Consider the following 12840-nt stretch of genomic DNA (forward strand, 5'->3'; position numbering starts at 1 on the left):
AGGTTTTTTTCAATATATAAAAGGTAAGACAAAGGCAAAAATAGCCATTGGGCCACTGGAAAATGAGGCCAGAGAAGTAATAATAGGAAACAAAGCAATGGCAGAGGAATTGAGTAATTACTTTGCATCAGTCTTCATGGTGGAAGACACCAGTGGGATGCCAGAGCTCCAGGAGAATTAGGGGTAACAGATGAGTCTAGTGGCCATCACTGAGGAGAAAGTTCTGGGGAAACTGAAAGGTCTGAAGGGGGATAAATCACCTGGACCGGATGGAGTACAGCCCAGAGTTCTAAAAGAATAGCTGAGGAAATTGTGGATTTATTGGTAGTGATCTTTCAGGAATCACTGGAGGCAGGGAGGGTACCAGAGGACTGGAAAGTAGCTAATGTAACACCGCTGGTTAAGAAGGGAAGGAGGCAGCAAATGGGAAATTATAGGCCAGTTAGCCTGACTTAGGTCATTGAGTAGATTTTACAGTCCATTATTAAAGATGAGATTGCAGAGTACTTGGAAGTGCGTGATAAAGTAGGACTGAGTCAGCACGGCTTTGTCAATCGGAGGTCATGTTTGATGAATCTGTTAGAGTTCTTTGAGGAGGTAACAAGGAGGTTAGATAAAGAACGACTAGTGGACGTGATTTACTTAGATTTCCAGAAGGCCTTTGACAAGGTGCCACATAGCAGACTGTTAAATAAATTAAGTGTCCATGGTGTTAAGGATAAGATCCTGACATGGATAGAAGATTGGCTGACTGGCAGAAGGCAGAGAGTGGGGATAAAGGGGTTTTTCTCAGGATGGTAGCCGGTGACTAGTGGTGTGACTCAGGAGTCAGTGTTGGGACCACAACTTTTAACAATATACATTAACGATTTGGAGGAAGGAACTGAAGGCACTGTTGCTAAGTTTGCAGATGATACAAAGATATGTAGAGGAACAGGTAGTATTGAGGAAGGAGGGGGGCTGCAGAAGGACTTGGACAAGTTAGGAGAGTGGGCAAAGAAGTGGCAGATGGAATACAACGTGGAAAAGTGTGAGGTTATGCACTTTGAAAGGAGGAATGGAGGCATAGACTATTTTCTAAAGGGGAAAATACTTAGGAAATCAGAAACACAAAGGGATTTGGGAGTCATTGTTCAAGATTCTCTTAATATTAACGTACAGGTTTAATCGGCAGTTAGGAAGGCAAATACAATGTTAGCATTCCTGTCATGAGGGCTAGGATATAACAGCAAGGATGTACTTTTGAGATTGTATAAGGCTCTGGTCAGACCCCACTTGGATTATTGTGAACAGTTTTGAGCCCGTATCTAAGGCAGGATGTGCTGGCCTTGGAAAAGGTCCAGAGGAGGTTCACATGAATGATCTCTGGAATAAAGAGCTTGTCATATGAGGAAGAGTTGAGGATTCTGGGTCTGCACTCGTTGGAGTTTAGAAGGATGAGGGGGATCTTCTGAAATTTACAGCATACTGCGAGACCTGGATAGAATGGACGTGGAGAGGATGCTTCCACTAGTAGGAAAAACTAGAATCAAAGGGCACAACTTCAGGCTAATGGGACGATCCTTTAAAACAGAGATGAGGAGGAATTTCTTCGGCCAGGGAGTGGTGAATCGTGGAACTCTTTGCCACAGAAGACTGCGGAGGCCAGGTCATTAAGTGTTTTTAAGACAGAGATAGATTCTTGATTAATAAGGGGGTCGAGGTTATGGGGAAAAGGCAGGAGAATGGGGATGAGAAAAAAATCAGTCATGATTGAATGATGGAGCAACTCGATGGGTCAAGTGGCCTAATTCTGCACCTATATCTTACTGGTCTTACAGTACTTCAACCCTTCCTCTAGACATTTAGTAATTGGTACCTGATTTAAGAGGGAGCTTGGCTCTCACAGATTTGTTTTTAAAGAAAATGTTTCAAATATTTTTATTACATCACCTCCCTGTTCAGTAATAAATTCAACTTCTGCCTTTTTGGCTGCCACCTTTTTGGCATTTGTGGTCTGGTTGACCACCGCGTGATCACACTGTTTTTTATAACCTTCGGGGTCCCTCGTGTTTTCATTCCTTTGTTTGTTCTACTTTGTGTTCTGATTTCACTCATTAAATCAGCTACTTTTGTTGGGTGTACAATAGCTCAGCTCAGAGTATTAATCAGATGATTCATACACACTGCTATCCACAGCCGGCCTGAGTGAAATCTCATCCTATTGCCAAATCTGTTAGGAGCTGTTATGATGGTTTTCTAGTTGTATTTAAAAACTATCATTCTCCTCAAGTGGCCAAACAAAGTAACAAAGTGGTTTCAAGGTTAACTTTATTATAGCTAGCTACAGGGCCCTAAATGTCTATTCAGAGCATTCAGAGAGAAAAATTCAGAAATACAAAGGTAATTAAAGTCTCAGCATCGTTTACAAGTAATTAGCATATTGTTACGATGTAGAGGTTAATCCTCTTTACCTCATTTTCTAATCTGGTAGAAGTGTTTGGGAAGGTGTTAACTGTTCTACATTAATGTTTAGAGGTTCATTAATATAAAGATCTGACACTTGCTTTCAGTGAACAGTTAACAAGTTATTTTATTTAACCAACCAGAACTGTAACTTAAGTAACATATTAATTAAAGAAAAGTTTGACTGAAATGCTGCTCAAATAAATACAAGGACCATTCAGTACCAAAACAGTAAAAACAGAATGCTAGTCATTCTCAAAAAACATATACAACAGGTCTGATGGCTTTTGGAAGCTTTTGGAGATTTTTCTGGTGATTTCTCTGTCTGCAGGGTCTTTCTGATTTGCTATCCTAGTGTTAGAGAGATGGAGAATTCTCTTCAGAGATAGTTCTTTAGCTGGCAAGGTGGAGAACAGTTCTAAGTTCTGGCTGACTCTCAGTTGAACTCAACTGAACTCGTCAGGCAGTTGAGTTCCTGTTTATCATCCTGATGACCTATCCATTCCTTGTACTTGGACTGGTCTGAGGTTGACAACAACAGCATATTCAAATTTGATAGCTTCCTGTTAGCTGAGTGTATTCTTTAAACTCATATGCTATCAGAATGCAAAAAAACCTGCAAAGTTTGTTATCTAGACAACCCTGATGTTTTGGTCTCTACAACAAATGTTGCGATCTTTGTACCCTATGTGTCTCTGCATTTTAAACATCTCAGCATTGAGCATCAAACCAGCTTTTAAATGGACCATGCACTGTTTTCCCTTCTAGCAGTTTTTACAATTCTTTTACATCTTTACAAGTATTCTTTATATCCTTACAAACTCAACTTCACAACAGTATACCAACAAAAGAATAGGAGTTATCTCTAGCCAATCATAGTTATGGTTACATGTCCAATTAAACCTTGTGCATATATCATCAAGAAATGATAGCTATATCTCTGACCAATGGTATCTCAACCTCCCTTTCCATTGTTCCTTGTTCTCATGGGCAGACATGAACTGCAGCTGTCCGTTAGAACCATAGAACCTTACAGTGCAGAAAGAGGCCCTTTGGCCCATCGAGTCTGCACCGAACACCATCCCATCCAGGCCCTACCCCCATATCCCTACATATTATACCCACTAATCCCTCTAATTTACACATCCCTGGACACTAAGGGGCAATTTCTTAGCACAGCCAATCAACCTAACCTGCACATCTTTATTAGATCGTTATTCGATTAGATCATCCTTGAGCCTTATCTAGGCTTAATTTAGTCAAAACCTGTCATTTGCACATAGCTTTCCCTATGTGATTGAGGTTCAGCTTGCATCTTATGTGATTTGTAAACTTGTGTGATTTTTAACCCTTTCAGGTCTTTACTATATCAGAATGTATATAACAATTTAAATTGTAAGCAATAAAGTGGAAGTCAAACAATGTTTTCTTGAGCAAAATAGAGCAAATTTATTAACCATTTAATCAGAGAAAAAGAAAAGAAATGCAACACACAAGTACAAGCAATAATGTGAGTTAGAGCCCAATAAAAAATGGTAAAAGATTATAGTTAAGTATCCTTCAGCTGTCCTTAAAGCATAGATCTTAAATGTTGTGGCTGATTTAGGTTAGCTGATTTCTTGAATGCTGTCAGATATAGAAGACAACATATTATTATGACATCTTGGTTCACTAGTAGGTTTTTGGTAGAGTTAGCAACATGCTTATTACTGAAGTGTGAGAGGGAGAGAATGAGAAGTCCTCACTTTTTCCTCTGCTGATTTCCTCCTTTCTGGAGACTGACTGTCACATGCAATCTCGCTGTCATTGCTGAGTCTTGTTTTGAAATACTTCACGCGTTGTGTACCTGCAAGATGTTTTGGGTGGGACTATCTGTGGTAGCCATTGTTTCAGTATCCAGTGCTTTGCATTTTTAATGTCTCTTCCTTAATTACAAGTTTTGATGAATTTCTGGACTACAGGAAATTTCTCTCTTCATGTTCCTTTGGATGCTTTGTTGCTATCGCACCTTCACCTTAGAATGTGGACTTGCATTTTTGCTCTGTCTCCGTTCAAATTGCAAAACTTTCAGTCAGTTGAAAGTTGAAAAATCACATTTTCAAAAATAAAGAGGCACAGCCTCATAATAATACATATTAGATGTGGATTTATGTCCTTTCAAACTGATCTAACTAGTGCTCCACTGGTCTTAGAAATGCTTAATGGAGAAGTATAGAAAGTTCCTACATCTGGATCTAATTCATGTTGTTCCTGCCCCATGTTGTTCATTGTGATTGATGAGATACAGTGAAGCTCTCTTTACCTAGAAAAATATGTCCAAACCTCTGCTCTACCTGTGAGACATTTTTCCTTTTTCCACATCGGGTATATTTAATACCAATCTGATACCAATCAATGTGCGTTTATAAGAAAATTTTAAAATTATGGGTTATTCTGCGCAAACACATCAAGTTAAAGGGCCTTGGAACATTTCATTATATTAATAGTGCTATCTAAATAAGTTGATTTTAATTTTCCTCTGTGGTTTCTGTTGTCATTATTCTGTTTAATGATTTGTATGGTTTGGTTCTGTGCAATACATGACCACCATTACCCTACATGGCTAACCTGTGATTTTTTTTTTTGATTGTGCTTTAGGTCCTCTGGGTTGGCTATCTATGCCAGGGTTATGGAGTGGTTGCAGCTGGACAGAAAGTTCTCAGCCTGTTGCAATACTTACTGATGCCTACAATTGTTTTCCCAGTCACTTCAACAGATACAGAGGTAAGATAAATGTCATTGTGGCAAACAGAATCTTTGGTATTGATAGAACTGTGAAGGCTATCTAAATAACATTGTGTTATGCTCTGAGTCTTTTTATCCAGTGTTTTTAGGGATTACACCCACTACACCAAAATACATTGGATACAATGCTCTCTCTCTTACATGTACTAGATGTTTAGGGTCTTCAAAACTTTCTGGTATTTTTGTAATAGTTTGTTACTATATGTGTAACAATTTGAAGCTTGAGCAAAATGAGAAGTGAATTAATTGAAACATGCGGGCCTTGTTTCCCTGGTTAGAAAGACTAGAACTAGTGATCACAATCTCAATATGAGTAGCAGCCATTTAGCACTGAAATGGGCAATTTCTTCACACAGAGGTTTGTGAAACTTTGGAATTGAGGGCTTTGGTTGCTCAGTGGCTGAGTTTATTCAAGACTGAATTGGATAGATTTTTAGAAATTAGGACAATTATGGGATTTGGAAATTTGACAGGAAAGTAAAGCTAATATACAGATTTTGCTATGATCTCATTGCATGCCAGAGCAGACTTGAAGGGTCATATGATTTATCTACTTGCGTTCATGATGTCAGTTGATACAAAGGATACTGGCTTCATTTACTTTAGTGTAAACTGCTCCCAATCATAACATCATGAATTAAAGTCAGTTGTGTGAAGAGAAGTTAAAAACACAGATTTAGCAAGCTATACTACACTATTATTTCACCAAGAATAGGATCATAATATCATAAGAAAAAGGACATTTGGCTCTTCGAGCCTGCTCTGCCAGTCAATAAGATCACTGGTGATCTGACTGTGGGCCATAACTCCATTTTCTTGTCTATCCCCATAACCCTTAACTCCCATCTAGATCAAAAACTGTCTACCTCAGCCTTGAATACATTCAATAATCAAGTCTCCATTACTCTCTGTGGAAGAGAATTCAAAAGTCTAATGACCATTTAAGAGAAAATATTCCTCACCAGCTTCCTTTTTAATGGGAGACCCCTTAATTTTAAACTGCTCCCCTAGTTCTAAACTTCTCCACAAGGGGAAACATCCTTTCAGCATCTAACCTGTCAAATTCCCTCAGAATATTATAATGTTTAATACCACCTCTATTCTTCTGAACTCCAATGAATAACTTGCTCAACCTTTCCTCACAAAGCAACTTCTTCATCCCAGGAAATAGCTAAGTGAATGTTCTCTGAACCACTTCTAATGTAAATATATACCTCAAGTAAAGTGGCCAAAACTACTTAGTATCCAGGTACACTCTCATTAAGGCACTGTAGCAACACTAATCTACTTTAATATTCCATTCCCCTTGCAATAAAGGCAAATATTCCATTTGCCTTCCTAATCAATGGCAGTTCCTGGATGTTGTTTGTAATTCATGGACCAGGGGATATCCCAATCCCTCTGTCCCTCGAATTTCTGTAATATCTCTCTCCTTAGATAATATTCTGCTTTTTTATCCTTCCTGCCAAAATGGACAACCTCAAATTTTGCTACATTATACTCCATGGCCAGAATTTTATTGCCCTGCCTACCATGGGAATCGGGGAGGCAAGGAGCGAACAATGGGAAGGTCCTTTGACCTTGGGCAGGATCTTACGAGTTTGTGATGAGTGAGGCCATAAAGTCCCGTCCCATCTGTCAAATATTTGTCCACTCACTGAACCTATCTATATCCCTTTGCATAGTCTTTGTGTCCTATTCACAACTATTCACTACTTTGTGTCCTATTCACTACTTTGTGTCATCAGCAAATATAACAACCATACACTTGGTCTCTTCATTCAAGTCATTAGTGTAGACTATAAATAGGTGTGACTCCAACACTGATTCCTGTGGCATTGCCAACCCAAAATGACCCCATTTAATTTGATTATCTGCTTCCTGTTAACTAACCAATCCTCTATTCATACTAACATGTTAATCCTAACACCATGAGCTCAGATCTTGTGAAGTAACCTTTTATTTGGCACTTTATCAAATGCCTTTTGGAAATCCAAATATAGCACATTTACCATTATTCATCATATTTGCTATTTCTTCAAATAATTCTAATAAGTTAGTCAAGCACAATTCACCCCATACAAAACCATTTTGACTGTTCCTGACTGTATTTTGATTTTTTAATATTCATCTATTATTCCCTTTTCCCGATAATAGATGTTAGGCTAAATGATTTTCCTCTTTCTTGTTACATTTGTGATTTTTCAATCCACTAGGGCCTCCCAGAATCCAGGGCAGATTACAATCAATATCTTTGGCCACTTTTTTCAAGTAGACTCACAACACCAGGTTAAAGTCCAACCGATTTATTTGATAGTAAACTCACAAGCTTTTGGGGTTTGCCCCTTCGTCAGGTGAATGAAGAGTTCTGGCTTCAGACAGAGCATATAACAGCACACGCAGTTTACAGAGCATTCTAATCAGTATTCTGTAAACATCTGTGCTGTTATATGCTCTGTCTGAGGTTTATTGGTACACTGGTGTTACACTGCGGATTGATTGCCAACAGACTCCTCCATCATTTGCTGCAATTTGAGAAGAGCAGCTGACATCCCTTTCTGATATTCTCTTGACAGTTTTCCAGGAACTAATTTTGGACAGAGTCCAGAGTCTCTTCATTTATTTGGACTCAGCAGAATTGTGGGCTTCCATAGCCCTCCAAATGCCAGTGACCTCTGATGTCCCTGCCTCTGCCTGCTGCAGACCAGACTGTATACTGTGCTTTCCAGATTGTGACCATGAGCCTGCTCTAGATCTAGGTCCCACCAAGCTGTATCTGCACTGATGGCAGATGTGAAAGAGTGCGACAGATCTTCAAGGCTAAGGTGCTCTTAGATCTGGAGATGAGGAGCAGACTTGAGCTTTCCTGAGGCGTTTACCAGGTGCACTATGAGAGTAGAAAAAAATTAATGCATGACAGAGGGCTTGAAAGAGGACAAAGCACTCAGTGTCGTTGTCTGTGGGATGAGCTGGTTCAGGATCCTCACATGGGTGTGCTCTATCTGCTTCTCTATTATAATGATATACTCCTCAAAGGGAAAGAGGATCTTGGTGTCGGCTTTGCTCCCTCCATCTGGAACCTCTTACTGTTGTTATGTGAGAGCTTTTCCTGCATAAAGACAGATGTAGAGAGTCTGAGCAGGACACCAGCTAAGGCAGATGGTAAGGATGCCTGGCATATTCATGTGTGATGAGTGGATCCATCAACAGCATGAGGACTTAAGCTGGAGAGATATAAACTGATGGAGATGTGAAGGTGTATGCAAGAATGAGTGGTAATGTCCCCTGAGGTAGCAATGTGTGAGAGTAAGTAATGACATGATGGATTTACACTGATGGAGTATTCATTCTCTTTCTGCACTGGGTGGTAGACCTCTTGTATGGTAAGTTGGCACTCATTTCAGTTGACACCGCCTCCCAAGGTGGAGTGGTGAGTTTGGTGGAGTTGCAACCAGAGCCGGTGCAGAAGACGTCACGGTGCACTTCAACAACTTTCAGCGGACAGTCCAGAAAGATCTGCAGTAGTTGGATGCAGTAGTTCTCCTTGGTTTTGGGGCCACCTCTTTGTGGTGCAGCAGTCTTGGTGTGTATGGATGTGCTTTAAATATGGCACCCAAGGAGCGGCAATGATGAAGTCAAGACATGGTGGGTGATGTGGCACATTTCTTATATGTTTCCGAGCTTATTATTGTGCATAAATAATAAGCTTGGCAATGTACCATATGGTGCAAAAACTCAGCATTGCGGCCAGTGGAAAAGATGCTGTTTCTCTCTCCCACCAAAGCAAAATGGAAAATTCTGCCTTCTGTTCGATTCCACCAGTTTCATTGTTCCATCTGTTCTGATGATGTAGCCTTCATGTTAGTACTTCAGATATATCTGCCTTATTTCTCAACTGAACATTCCTCCCATGATGGTCGATAGGACCCTTGACCATGTCCATTTTATTTCCTAAACTTCTGCTCTCACTATTTTTCTCCCTACAAGAACTTCAGTCAGGTTTCATTGATCTCACCTTCCTCACTACCATCCGCTCTGTCCAACTGATCATCTTCCATCATTTCCTCCAGAGTGATTCCACCACCAAGCACATCTTCACCTTTCCTTCCCTTACAGCATTCTGAAGGGGCCTCCATGATTCCGGTCCGCTTCTCTATCATCCTCTCCACACCATCTTGCCTATCACAGCACCTTTCTTTGCAAATTAAAGAGAGAGGACAAGGCCAGAGAACAGGGTCGCTGTAAGGGAAACAATAATCAGGAAGTGACAGAGCATACAAACTTAAGAATGTGCCAACAAGAGTGTGCAAAAATAGTTTTAAAAAAATCTAAAGGCTTTATATCTGAATGCACGTAGCATTCACAACAGATGAACTGACAACTCAAATAGAAATAAAAATGCATGATCTGAAAGCCATCACAGAATCAATGCTGTCAGATGACAAATACTTGGACCTGAATATTCAAGGACATGTAATATTTTGGAAGCACAGGAAAAGATGGACAAGTACTTCTGCTAATTAAGAATATTTGTGCATTAGAGGAAGATGAATGCAGTTCTAAAAATCAAGATGTATAATCGATTTGGCTACAGATAAGGAAGAGTAAGTTAGGAAGTCACTTGTTGGAGTAGTTTGTAGGCCTTGTAATAGCTTTTTCCAGTAAGACTTGATATACTGGAAGAAATAATGGGAGTCTTATGAGCAAGGTATGAGCAATAATCATGGGTGATTTTAATCTACATTAATATTAGACAAATTAAATTAGCAAACGTAGCATGGAAAACGAGTACACAGAATATTTTCAGAACAATAGCGTGTATAACCGACCAGAGAACAGGCTCTCTAGATCTGGTGATGTGCATTGCAATTGGGTTAATTAATGACCTCATAGTAAAGCAATGATCATAACATGCTTCAATTATGCATTCATTTATGGAAAGGCAGAGTGAATCTAAGATGAATATTTTAAACTTAAATTGGGACCACCTCCAGGATATGAAGACAGAGCTGGTTAAAGGGAATTGGGATATTAGGTTAAAGGATAGAGGAGCTGTCACAGACATCTAAGGAGATATTTCATGGCATTCAGCAAAGATCCTTTCCAGTGAGAAAGAAAAACTCAAAGGCTGCAACCTTATCATTTCGCCTAGCTGGCCGATGGGTAGGGCAAGCTGGTAAGATCGTGAGAGCCAAGAAATTGGGTTCACAACCTATTCAGCGCCTCTCTCGATCTTCCCGGACCGGATATTCAGCGAGATCAGCCTCACGCCTATTCAAAATAGAACTTAAATATTACAATGAGTCTGGTTTGCAATTGTCCAAGCTCACTTGTTTCTGTGGCCTTGCTGGTGAGATTGCAGCCTGCTGCAATTTTTTTACCATTTAAATAATAGTCCATTTTGCTGTTAATCCTACCAAAATGGATGACCTTACATTTTCCAACATTAAACTACATCTGCCAGGCCCTTGCCCATCCACAAGTACCTATATCCCTCTGCAGACTTTCAGTGCCCTTTGCACACTTTGCTCTACCACTCATCTTCGTGTCATCTGTGAACATTGACACACTGCACTTGGTCCCCAGCTCCAAATCATCTATGTAAATTGTAAACAATTGCAGTCCCAACACTGATTCCTGAGACACACCATTGGTCGCTGATCACCAATCAGAAAAACACCCTTTTACCCAACTCTTGCTCTCTGTTAGTTAACCAATTCTCTAGCCATGCTAATGCATTACTCAGAACGCTGTGTACTTTTATCTTATGCAGCTGTCTTTCGTGTAGCACTTTGTCAAATGCCCTCTGGAAATCCAAATATGCCACACCCACCAGTTCCCTGTTGTCCACTGCGCTTGTAATGTCCTCAAAGAATTCCAGTAAATTAGTTAAACATGACCTGCCTTTCATGAACCCATGCTGCACCTGCCCCATGGGACAATTTCTATCCAGATGTCTCACTATTACTTCCTTGATGATCAAGTCAAGCATTTTCCCTACTACAGAAGTTAAGCTAACCAGCCTGTAGTTACCTGCTTTTTGTCTACCTCCTTTTTTAAACAGTGGCGTCACATTTACATACAATTCCACGAAAATCAGTGGCAGGTTAGAAGACTGGATGAAATAGAGTTTAATCCAGACAAATGCAAGGTGATGCATTTTGGAGGATCAAATTTAGGTGTGAAGTGTATTGTAAATGGCAGAACCCTTAGGAACATTAACATATATTAACATATTGGCAAAACTATAAAGTTCATGGTAGGAGATATAGGAAGGATGTCCAAGGCAGATTCTTCACTCTGGTCACCCTATTATAGAAAGGATATTATTAAACTAGAAAGAGTGCAGAAACGATTTACTAGGATACTACCGGGACTTGATTGTTATAAGGAGAGGCTGGACAGACTGAGACTCTTTTCTCTGGAGCGTAGGGGGCTGAGGGGCGATCTTATAGAGCTCTATAAAATAATGAGGGGCATAGAGCAGCTAGATAGTCTGTATCTTTTCCCAAAGGTAGGGGAGTCTAAAACTAGAGGGCATAGGTTTAAGGTGAGAGGGGAGGAATACAAAATGGTTCAGAGAGGCAACTTTTTTCACACAGAGGGTGGTGAGTGTCAGGAACAAGCTGCCAGAGTTGTAATAGAGGGGATTATAATTTTGTCTTTTAAAAAGCATTCGGACAGTTACATGGGTAAGATGGCTATAGAGGGATATGGGCTAAATGTGGGCAATTAGGACTAGCTTAGGGATTTTAAAAAAAGGACAGCATGGACAAGTTGGGCCAAAGGGCCTGTTTCTACGCTGTCAACCTCTATGACCTCCATAACTAATTGAAGAGATATTTTGCATCTGTCTCCGCTGTAAAGGATACTAAATAACATCAATTATGAATCCAGAAGTGAAAGGAGAAGAAAGAATTTCAAACAATTCCAATCATCGGGGAAAAGATACTGAGAAAATTATTGGAACTGAAGTTTGACAAGCCCCTAGGTCCTCAGCTCTTTAAGAAAATGTTGCTAAGATAATGAATACATTGGTTGTAATTTCCAAAAATTCCCTAGAATTTGGAAAGATCCCATCAGTTTGAAAAATGGCAAATCTTCTTCATTCAGGAAAGCAGATCATAAGTAGGAAAGTTACAGAACAGTTAACTTAACATCTGTCATAGGGAAAATGTTGAAATCTATTATGAAGGAGATTATAGCAGAGCATTTATAGGGGAATCCGCAACAGGGAGTTGTTGACATCAGAACAGAAAATCCTGCCAACGGGAACAGGCAGAAAATTTTGGCCACAGAGTCTGCTGATGAACTTTTAACAAAAGAATACACATATATTAAACAAGAAAAGATTAATTACATTACACTAGTCCTTCACCCTCAACAATACCTTTACAGATATATATACAGATTTATTAGGATAACACAAGTTACAAAATCTTATACTCAAATAAAAACACAATCCAGTAAACAAATAAGCAGCCTGTGGTCAGACATATCACACTCTGAAAGCAACTGACAGATGTAGTGGATCTCTCATCAATCCCCACCAGACACTTGTCACATTTTGAGCCAACTGGTCTCACTAGAACTCTGTCTTTTACACAAGGG

General features: G+C 39.7%; 1 protein-coding gene across 1 annotated transcript in view; it reads left to right on the forward strand.

The window, feature by feature from the left end:
* The window catches only part of ptpn5 (protein tyrosine phosphatase non-receptor type 5), a 124006-nt gene that overhangs the window by 41507 nt on the left and 69659 nt on the right, over positions 1-12840 (forward strand). The window contains exon 3 of the mRNA XM_080190431.1: positions 5083-5208. Coding sequence (XP_080046557.1) covers positions 5083-5208 — 126 coding nt within the window. The remainder of the gene's footprint in view (positions 1-5082; positions 5209-12840) is intronic.

Source organism: Carcharhinus amblyrhynchos, chromosome 6 (assembly GCF_965287045.1).
Source record: "Carcharhinus amblyrhynchos chromosome 6, sCarAmb.v2.hapA, whole genome shotgun sequence".
NCBI lineage: Eukaryota > Metazoa > Chordata > Chondrichthyes > Carcharhiniformes > Carcharhinidae > Carcharhinus > Carcharhinus amblyrhynchos.